General features: G+C 45.4%; 1 protein-coding gene across 1 annotated transcript in view; it reads right to left on the bottom strand.

Moving 5' to 3' along the window:
• Positions 1–330: 330 nt before the first annotated feature.
• Positions 331–11467, bottom strand: part of mrpl23 (mitochondrial ribosomal protein L23) — a 31215-nt gene continuing 20078 nt past the window's right edge. The window contains exon 5 of the mRNA XM_037451254.2: positions 331–1360. Within this exon, the coding sequence (XP_037307151.1) occupies positions 1196–1360 (165 nt within the window). The 3' untranslated portion in view covers positions 331–1195. The remainder of the gene's footprint in view (positions 1361–11467) is intronic.

Below are 11467 nucleotides of genomic sequence, written 5' to 3'. Positions count from 1 at the left end.
TTTGGAGCGACACAGCGGGTGAGTTTTTCCAGGCAGAAGACAATGGGCCAACAGGATCAATATTGACATTCTCCTTAGCGATAGCGGAGTTGGCCGGGTGAGGTCAGGGACTGGACCTTCATATTAGCCAAGCAGCATTAGTGGTCACGGCTGGGGGACATTTACTGTAACCTTGGCCTTTCAGCATAATGGAGGGTCCAAGAGCGGTCCCTCCCCCTTATGGGCCTGATTACCGTAAGAGAGCTCCGTCCTCCAGTGGCCCTGATTCAAACACAGATCATTACTTTGTCAAAACAGCTACCAGCCCCCCCCCCCCCCCCCCCCCCCCCGCCCAGGCAAGCTTGTGTGTCAGACGACGTCTCAAAGTGCCAGTTGTCGAGCGCAGCGGTCATTGGAGATGAGGCGAGGCTAGCACAAAAAGTAAGGCCCAGCACTTTTGGACAAGTGACCATTTATTGGTTCTTATTCTAACAGCACTCACAAACAGACAGATTGGGGGGCAGGTCCCACGTGCTAGGCAAACACAAGATTTATGGCCAGTGCTGCCACCACGAAATGATAAAAACACTCCGGCGAATTCCATGTCAACTCAATTGTTGTTTACATAAATTGGTCAATGAGGCAAACTCATAAAAAGAGGAAAGGATGTGGGTTGCTCAGGTAGTCCCATCCAACTGGCTGAGAGTCAGCGTTACCTGGGATGCCACAACTTGGAGGGACGAGGAGAAGAAGCAGGGACGGCACAGGAGACAGACGGGAAGGGAAAAAAAATGTAATAAAGGAAAGAAGAGGTATGAGTAGAGCTTTACTGTTGTCAGGGGAAGAGGGGTAGAAGGAGAAGGAGGTGGAACAGGAAAGGTGGGAGGAGAGACGAGGTCGTCTGAGGTGATGGTGATCCTGTGCAGTGGGCTGGTTTAATGAAAGATGGAGCCGGGCCACTCTCCTCCTCCTGCGTTTCTCTTTTGGCACGCGTTACTGGACCAAAGCCTCACAAACGCACACACACACACACACACACACACACACACACACACACACACACACACACGTCTCACCAACACGCACATTCTTCTTTACTGCACTTCAGTTGTGAACGGTTTTTTTTTTGCACAAATAGAAGGGGAATCACAGCAGTGGCCTAAATACACTTTGCTCCCAATCAGACGCCACCAGTGTTCACGGCCAGGGGCCCATCTCACAGTCCGAACCACTCAGTGACCCCTCCCCTCCTGGGGTCGAGCTTCTGCCTCTGCTTCTCGTCCTCCGTGAACTTCTCCTGCATCTCCTCCATAGAACCCTCCTCGTGGGTCCGCTCCTTTTCTGGGAAGATGTCTGGGAAGGTGAACGTCTGGCCCTGAGCCTGGGACAAGAGGAGGCAACAAAAGAGCGCAAGATGAGCAAAGGAACCTACATTTCCCTTCCTAATAATACAATGTTTACCTTCATTCGTCCTTTGGCAAAGCATTTTTTGTGCAACAAATGAAAAATGTCAAAAAAGCATTTTTGACATTGCCTCCTTGTCGTTGGAGAAGATGGAGAATTCTCTTCCTAGTTACACAAACGCTCAATTTCTCCAACTCTCCCCCACATTTATTCTCTCACCTCTCTCCACTTTTCTGGTCTTGATTTATTCAGGGGGGGGAAGGATAGTATCCATTATTTATTCCATACCAACCCATCTGTGGCCATGGCTAATGCATCGCTAGCCCCCCCCCCCCCCGTATTCTGCGTCCAGACGCCGTAGAGTACAGTACCGCACACACACACACACACACACACATGCGTGGCTGCACGCCCACGCACAAAACACAAACAGGTCACTGGGTGCAGGCATGCACACATACCCAAAGCCCATCCCTCTCAGCCTCTCCCATGGACACCTGGCAGCAAGAATTCACTGTTATCAGTCTCAACTGGAGACAAAGCATCGCTGTCCTTAAATGACTCAACTTTCAACTGCACTTACGAGTGTCATTTTTAAATCAGTCTGTGATTGGCTTTTGAACTTTTACCCCTCACTAAAAAAGGTTCCCAAAGTTAACGATTACAAAACATTACGTTAACAAAACAGCTTCAACTTCATAATGTCAAGCGGTCAGATGTAATTTTCCAAAGGCCCTACCCCCCCCCCGTGAAATCGATCGCTTCCATGAGCACAATAGGCAAAATATTTTGTTCAGGATCATTGTGTCCTATTTTCAGTTTTCATCATCAATAGTTTATAACGTGCTTATGAGAACAAGACAAACTGACTGTTCTTTGTATGAAAGGCTGATGTTCACCATCCATCACATTTCTTGGGTACTCACTAATCCTAATAACAATGCATCCTAAAACATTATGTGTGCGAACTACAATCCGTCCCGACATGGCATGGCCCAGCATGGAACTACACACCCAACCATCCTCAGCACAGCTGTTATGAGAAAGTAGTATTTTGGTATGAAACTTTACACAAACTTGAATCGAACCGTTTGAATCCGACACCGGCTTTGAGGAGCAGCCGAAGCTCCTGTCTCACACAGTGCAGGAGGCCCGGTTGCGGACCCAGTGAGGAGGACGCCGGCAGAGAAGCACCTGAATGCCAAGGCCCCGTGAGTCTCTGAGAAGGAGGGGGGGGGGAGAAGGAGGGGTAGACGATGCAACCACGGCGCTGAGAAAGACGAGAGAAGGGATCTACCACAGCCGGCTTGGCAACGGGTGGAGGGGGGGATTGGAACAATGAACCAGTGAGCCAAAAAGGGTTCACCCAATTTGAACCAAACGTTGTTGCATGACAGTTCGCAGTTACACGGCGTTGCGCTGGACACCTCGTGTATACACATGGCGAAGATTAATATCGGCCTCTGTGAACAAAGACAAAAGAGCCCGGAGGTTGAAGTCAACAAAGCACCGAGACTCGTTAAACAAGTCTTATTATTGGCAGCGGGCCGCACCCTCTGTGTGTGTCTGTGTGTCAAGCGTCTGCTGGACACATTTCCGCAGCGAGAGAAGGTGCTGACGGAGGGCGTTCTTATTTTGGTTTGAAACATATACAATCGCACCAAAGCAGAGGCAAAGCCGATGTCCCCTCGCTCTCTGTGGGCTCCGAGCCAAAACGCTGTTTCCCGTGTGTCTGTCTGCCTCTCTCTACTCGAGTATTTACGTGTACGTGTGTGTGTGTGTGTGTGTGTGTCCGAGAGAGGAGAGAGTGCGTGTTTGTGTACGAGTGCATATTGAGTGATTTATGGAGAATACCGAGGGCCCGGCCAAAAACGACAAATGTGTAGAAAAACAGTAAGGCCATCATCTTCACCAATGCTCCCAATTGAATCAAGCTGCCATCCAGGAACATTGAGACGAGGCCCCACACTGCTAGTGATGTAAACATACTTCTCTTACGCACATGAACAACCCATTACACCCACAGTTTCCCTCTCAATGGGAAAATGAGGAGAAACACTGGGGGGGTTAAGAGGGGAAGGCAAATGTTGTCATTGACTCTCGACCAACCCGTCTCACTTTCCCCATCTGTGTGCATGTGTACGTTTCCTTATTAAGGTTTAATTTAATATCTTGCTCTGTTCCAGGAAGTGTGTATTTAGGGTGTCGGTCTGGGCTATGTCATTAGGGACCACCGTTGGACTTTTAACCAGTTGATTGGGGACATCTGTGAGACCAGAGGCAACAGTCCTTGTCCAGGTGTTGTTTTCACAGCAGCTACAGTCACAGAACCGCTGGGGTCTTAATTGGTGTGTACTGCTCGCTTGTGGAGAGCTCGGAACAAAATCCATGATCAGACCGGCTTTTGTGTATGCGTGTGTTCATGTGGATGCAACAAGAGTCATACACCAGCACTAAGTAATCCTGTTTGCAGCCCCAGAGGGACAGGGGGGGGGGGGGGTGGAGAGGAGAGTGAAAAGAGGAGAAGCGGGGCAGGAGGTGGAAAGAAACTCACAAAAGGATAACTGTATTGGATCCGATTGACCTTTGCATCTGATCTGTAACAAACGAAGCATACAGTTGCATGTCAGAAACAGCTTTGGGGAGCTTTTTCTCTTTAAAGTAGAAGAAACGGAAACCGTTGAAAGAATGGACAAATGTGTCGAGTACCCTTGGAATGCATGGGAAATCAGTACAGGGAGTGAAGGAGGTGACTCTTTTGTTATTCATAAGCTTAGATTTAAGTAAGAAATATGAAAGTTGCTCTGCCTTGATGTGTTGAAATGTCTTTGATAAAAGCAGGGACCTGGAGCTCAATAGGTCTGCATTCGGCAGCAGAAGACACAAACGTCTGATTCAACCCGATGCTCCGTGAGTTAAAATGTAATGTGACGTGACTGGACGGGACTGGACCAGGACCAGTCATCGCCAGGTGACTAATGAGATACACATTAGCATTTAAATGCCTCTGAATGGGCCGCACAGAAAGCACAGAGTAGGAACTATGCAACAAATCCGAACAATAAAAATAAAACAAAACAAAAGGAAGCTTTCAAAGATAATTTCTCGACCTCATTGTAGTAGATTCACACTGAATATTCCAATTTGCTCAATGTACAAGTCAGACACATCAGATTTTATTCCTTTGGAATGGAAAAATTATGAAGCAACATTTTATTACTTAAGAGCCATAAACATACTCTGGGTGAAAATGGTGAATTCAGTGATGTGAATTCAGATGATCAATTCAACCCAAAAATTGAATTCCAAACCACCCTTTCCTTCGTGCTCTTTGGAACTTGAGCACCTACAGTTATTGTGGAGCGTAATAAGATGGGACTTGAGGGCCAAGGACTCCATGATGACCATCCATGACCTTCAAGTGGTCCAAATCAATGTAACAGAGACATTTGCACAGGCCTTAGAGGTGCATATTGAACAACAAAGAGGTGAGAAATCTCATGAGGCTGGGGCTCATGCAGCTGGGGAACCTGAGTGACGTTATGAGTGTGTGTGTGTGTGTGTGTGTGTGTGTGTGTGTGTGTGGCGGTGGTGGTAAAAGAGAGGCCGAGAGGTGTACACATTGTGGTAGAATCTATTAAGACCGCAACACGGTAGGCAAACCTTGCGGGATACAGAGGGACAGACCCCACGATGAGGCTGCCAGGATTAGAGGTGAGGGCGACCCCCTGCTGAGTGTGTGTGTGTGTGTGTGTGTGTGTGTGTGTGTGTGTGTGTGAGTGTCTGTGTGTAAACCCTATTTAACTAGGGAAATGTTGAGTGCAGCATGCATCATGCTCTTTTTCAGCAACTCACGCAACTGTAAACACCGACACCAAAACCTCAAGTTGCTCATTAAAAGGGCCACCACTTTCCTACTGGTGGCCAGTGACCAGCTCCACTTGACCAGTCTGACGCCTTTGCTCGATCTTGATTCAGCCAGAGGGTGGAGCATTTTTTACACTCTTTAAAAAGTGTACTCACACCTTTGCAAGTCCATCTTCTTTGGTCTTAGACCATAGATGAGAATGTTGTGCATTTTTCTTTTTGGTTCATTTAAGTTCACACTGCCCAATTACAAGTGAACCGGGGCTTGTAAAACAAAAGTCAGATGGACTCACAAGTAGCTTGTTTATTGTAAAGAGCTTTGGCAACTTGTCATGTCTTGATTACAGTTCCTTTAGGTTTAACAAGGCATTCAGGAACTTCTCTGTGTCTTCTGACATAAATCAGCGTCGCTGGTGTTCATAACAAGTAAATAGCTGACTACGGTGATCAGTGCAGGCTGTAGTTTGCCCTTGGTCCACTTTGTTATGCCACCTTCTCCGAGCACAATCAACTGCTGGCTAACCAACGTCAGTCTCCTTGCACCCATAAAATCATACGAAAAAATGCCCAAACAATGGACACCAGGTTCATGAGAAGTTTTTTTTTTTGGGCTGTTTGTTAGTTAGTTAATTCACAATAAATTGCCTAATCCAACAAACTGCAACTCAGTTCAATTGGAAGGTTTGCTTTGAGTTATACTGACAACATAGATATACAGCTCAAACTCAAGGCAGTCCTATAAAGTGACCCTGCGTCACGTACACTAACAAACAGAGTAAGAACCACCTGTCTGAAAGGCTGGAAGAATTCAGGTCAGACCAAAAAAAAAGACAAAACATATCCGTTAACTCCAACAAAAATTATTGATCTCAGTTTTGATACCCGCACCTTTAGACAATCCTGTGCTCATATTGTTGATCTCTACCTCTACGGTTTCTACGCCTAATATTGCATAATCTCTGGTTGCTTTTCCATCTGCAATCACAGAGAGTAAATAGTCCAAGCAAACTGGGAGAGGCAGGAAAAAACAATGGAAGAGGGCAGAGGAGAAGAGATGATGACTCGTTTGATGACTGTAAACAGCTCCCTCTGCCAGGCCTCTGGGTGGGCCACATATCTACTCTCACTTTATCTCATTTACACACACACACACACACACACACACACACACACACACACACACACACACACACACACACACACACACACACACACACACACACACACACACACACACACACACACACACACACAAAACTGCTCTGCCCTTTTGTGCCCTCCCAACCTCCCGGCACAAATCATTTCAGTAAAAGAGAAGTAAGAGACAAAGATGGAGACAGAGTTAGTGGAAGAGAGGGTGAAGGGTTGATGTCAATATCAAAAAAGATTTTTTTTTTTTTTAAACTGGCTGACACAAGACAAAGATGTCTGATGAAAAAGTCAAATTGTTGAGATCAGTTGAGAGCTAGAAGGGCATTTGGCAAAATAACAGCTGAGAGAAGAGAACATTATCTCTCTGTAAAATCAGATAAGTAGCAGAGAGAGTGGACCACTAACCAACAGCATCCTGCTGTGGGTTTGTTCGGGGTCATGACCCCGGTCCTCCCTACAATTACGATGACATCTCCCCCACAGCGCTGCAACAGCCAAATGACTTGGTCAGCTTTTGGCTTACATGGTTTATGTTTGTTTCATCAAGTTTCCATATCTTTCACATTAGTGGCCTTTGGTCCACATGAGGCAGATAATATTTTGGGCAACGTTGTTTGTGTGCACGTATGTGCACACGGGGATATAAATTACAACCTAAAATAGTCTGAGCTGAAAGCATTCTTTAGAAATGTTGGCCCATATTGATGGGACAGCATCTTGCAGTTAATGGAGATTTGTGGGATGCACATCCAGGGCACGAAGCTCCCCTTCCACCACATCCCAAATCAGAGGATGGGTACATGGTGGCCATAAAGGGATGGACATGGTCAGAAACAATGCTCAGGTAGGCCGTGGCATTTAAACGATGCCTAATTGGCACCAAGGGGCCTAAAGTCTGCCAAGAAAACATCCCCCACACCATTACACCACCACAGCAGCCTGCACAGTGGTAACAAGGCACGATGGATCCATGTTCTCATTCTGTTTACTACACCATCTGAACGTCTCAACAGAAATAGAGACTCATCAGACCAGGCATTTTTCCAGTTTTCAACTGTCCAATTTTGGTGAGCTCTTGCAAATTGTAGCCTCTTTTTCCTATTTGTAGTGGAGATGAGTGGTACCCAGCGGGGTCTTCTGCTGTTGTAGCCCATCCGCCTCAAGGTTTTGGGTGTTGTGGCTTCACAAAATGCTTTGCTGCTTAACTCGGTTGTAACGAGTGGTCATTTCAGTCAAAGTTGCTCTTCTATCAGCTTGAATCAGTCGGCCCATTCTCCTCTGACCTCTAGCATCAACAAGGCATTTTCGCATACTGGATGTTTTTCCCTTTTCACACCATTCTTTGTAAACCTTAGAAATGGTTGTGCGTGAAAATCCCAATAACTGAGCACATTGTGAAATACTCAGACCGGCCAGTTTGGAGTTCAGGAGATTGTCTTGACCAGGACCACACCCCTAAATGCATTGAAGCAACTGCCATGTGATTGGTTGATTAGATAATTGCATTAATGAGAAATTGAACAGGTGTTCCTAATAATCCAATGAACAGGTTTGAGCCTTCAATGATTATAAAAACCTTAAAAAAAAGAAGAAATAATAAAACCATCATTGGAATTCCAAGTAACTAATCCTGACTAAAATGTAACATGTAGAAGGAGGTATACATTTGTTAGATATTAGGTTTCCATGTTTAAAGCCTACATTTACAGAGTATGTTAACACTTATTAACTATCACTTCTTTGCTACGCTAGCTATGTACTGGAGGTATACATAGGATTATCATATCAAAATCAAAGAATACGACCGGTTTAATGGGACCAATGTTGTCTTCTGCCTCGATCTTCAGCTTAAGTGGCGGTTTCACTCTGACACGGTGATCTTTATCTTTATAACCTGTTTTTAATGCTGATTCAACCAATGCATATAGTAGACTTTCCAGTGTGCCTCTTCTATCCTTTTCTCGTGTGTCCGACAGCGAGTGCATTTAGTAACTGTGTGTGCTTCGTGGTAGCTCTTACGCCTGATGGAGCAGCGACAGGGGGGCGGGGCTTAGCGAAGGGTCAATTACGCAGGATAACATGAGTGCATTATTTTCCAGCGATTCCCTTGTGCTTTTGGTTGTGGACTGCCACTATCAATAATTATTGAGAAAGTTATTTACTAAATGGAAATGGATAGTATGAGAACAGCAGTTTTATTTAATTAGTTTGAGGATTACAATTTCAAATCCTGTTTTTCAGTCTTTGTTCAAAAAACGCACCAGTGTACATTTGTAAACCGTACAATATAATTACAATAAACTGCAGTGTGTGTGTGTGCTTTGTAAATAAAGGATGTGTAGTTACAGTCAAACACATATAAGCAGTTCCATGCAGATACGAATTAATACAATTAGCTTGAAAAAAAAAAAAATGAAACACCACGTGGGATTGGCATCAAGTATTATCCAATACCTTATCTGAGTAGCAGATACTTTTATATCAGGTTTTAATTATATTTGATGAAAGATATGAACAATTGTGCTTTTGGTAATGTGGTCACAGAATGAGATAAAATATCTACTTTAGATGCATCGAGGAGCACAGATACTCATAACTACTTGTGTGGTACCTCACCAGCTCTAGATTGTGCATACTACTAAAAGCCAGAGCAGGAGTCAAGCTACTGGAAATAGTTTTGCATATTTTACAGGGACCCTCTGACATATTAGCAGGTCATGAAGCAATACATACATACATGCATACATACATACATACGTACGTACGTACTTACTTACTTCTTCCCAGATACAATGTCTGTGTGTGTGTGTGTGTGTGTGTGTGTGTGTGTGTCTGTGTCTGTGTGTGTGTGTGTGTGTCTGTGTGTGTGTGTGTGTGTGTGAAGTGGTTTTCATGTCTGGGCATGTCGGCTCCCAGTCTGTTAATGGAGACGCTGGACCTTTGCAACAGAGCTCTCAGCAAAAGATCATCAGCATCTAAATACACACCCAACCACCCACAAAGAACGTTTGCATCCATCTGGTCTTGAACTGGACAATGAGGATAACAACAACAACAACAAAAAAAAGATAATAGCAAAAGCCAAGAATAATACCACCTAATCTGTCCACACAACACAACAATAGCAAGCAGAGAATCATAACACCTTCTGTCTTTGATGCCTACACAACCTCCTTACCTTAAATCACACCTAAATCTTGCCTGTCTCAACCACCCACCCCCATTTCACACACATAAACAGCTGTTCACTACCATTATCCCCTCCATCTATGTCAACCCCCCCCCATGCACCCCATTTCTCACAAACGCATGTAAACAACCCTCACATACCACCACCACCACCCCCCCCCCCCCCCCCAATTTAAAGCATCTCCTCCACCTACCCCGCCCCCCTCTCGTCCCCCAGACCCAACTATTTAGGCTACCCCACACACAGACACACACAGACAATTAGACCCATGCACAAAAACACATACGTGCATCATGAACATTCACGCATGCACTGCCCCCCTTCCCGACTGAGGAAGGCTGGGACCGGCTGGTGGAGAAAATAAAAAAAATGAAGAAGCATACCAAAACAGGAAATGCATCAGCGGGGGGGGGGGGGCTATCAGAAGGCTTTATCAGGCCAGTGGCAGCTCCACTCAGAAGAACTTGGGTGGCGCCGCATGGTGATTGGCTGATCAAAGTGGCAGCTGTGTCAGTAAGGAGGTCAGGGGTAATCAACAAAGGTTACGAGCATGCACTCGTGCATGTTGGAATGCGTCTGTGTTGTCATGGCTATCCAAATGCAGGGGTGGGGGGGGGGTGGGGGAGCTAAAAGAAATGCGGGAGGAGACGAGGTTGATGAGAAACGATGCTGCAGAGCGATGAAGGAAGGATCGATAGAAACCAAAAGAAGGAAAAGACGGTGAGAGAGTCGTCCAGACAGGCACCGTTGTCCGGCTAGTCGCGAGTCTCCGATCAATCCCTCGGCAGCACCGTCAAAGCCACGGAGGCTCGTTTCATCTGAACCGAATGAGGCGTAAAGAGTCAAACGTGTGAAAAAAGAACCAACGGAGAGCTTTTGAAAGGCTGTGCGTGTGATATTCCAAACCGGATGGTTAAGACCCTGCTTTGCGCTCTATAATTCATGTTCTCTCTCCACTGAGCTCTTATGAAACGTGCACATACTCCCTCACACAGCCACACACGGGATTCTCCTCGGGAGTGAGTTTTCCAAATCAGGAGACACATAAGGAAATAAGCAAAGCTTGATTAACAGGAAAAGCTTCCCCTTTTATTAGGCTCACCACCAGCGTACGTGTGCGCACACACACACACACACACTAATTAGTGTGTGTGTGTGTGTGTGTATCTGCTCATTTCTTCCTTCCCAAGATTTATACGCCTAGAATGCTGACAGACACACTTAGGTGAATGTAGGGAAGCACGAGGATCAGGATTTTCTCACTTAGACCTCACGCTACAATTTTCTCTCCCAAATTCTACATGGAATAAAAATGCAACTGTGACTTTGTTGAACAAGCTCACTGGACCAAGAGGCTCTAGTCAGTGCAGTCAGAGAGGGGAGATTTTACAGCTTCCTCCCATTGTGTTCTGTGATGATGTTTCAGGTGATTGTATAAATATGTGGGGATTTACTGATGAGCAGAACATTGCGTTCCGCGTGCAGTATATGTGCCTTTGACTCATCATTCTATTTTATCAATGAAAGTCAGAAAAAACATGACCTCTCGAATACCTCTCGTTAGGTGGATTTTCAATTCCATGTTTGTTTGACACAATATTGTTATGCTTTTTGTTTCTGCACCCCGCTGTATGAGCATCACATGTCCCTCCACCCGCAGCGGCTTATACTTTGTTAAAAATAACAGGGCACAAGTTTTTTGAAAATGATAACTCGGGGTTATCCAAAGTTATATTATTATTATTATTATGTTGTTGGAGTTTCCAATTTACTACTGAAATTCAGTCCTCACAAGCAGCCCAGCACACAGAGAGAGAAACATTGTCATGTTAGAATGACTAGGGGTCAGAAATGAAATAGCCAATTGCACATGAT

The sequence above is a fragment of the Pungitius pungitius genome, chromosome 6 (genome assembly GCF_949316345.1).
Source record: "Pungitius pungitius chromosome 6, fPunPun2.1, whole genome shotgun sequence".
NCBI classification, from domain to species: Eukaryota; Metazoa; Chordata; class Actinopteri; order Perciformes; family Gasterosteidae; genus Pungitius; species Pungitius pungitius.
Note: the sequence above shows the minus strand (reverse complement) of the source record. Positions and strands in the feature narration are given on the sequence as shown.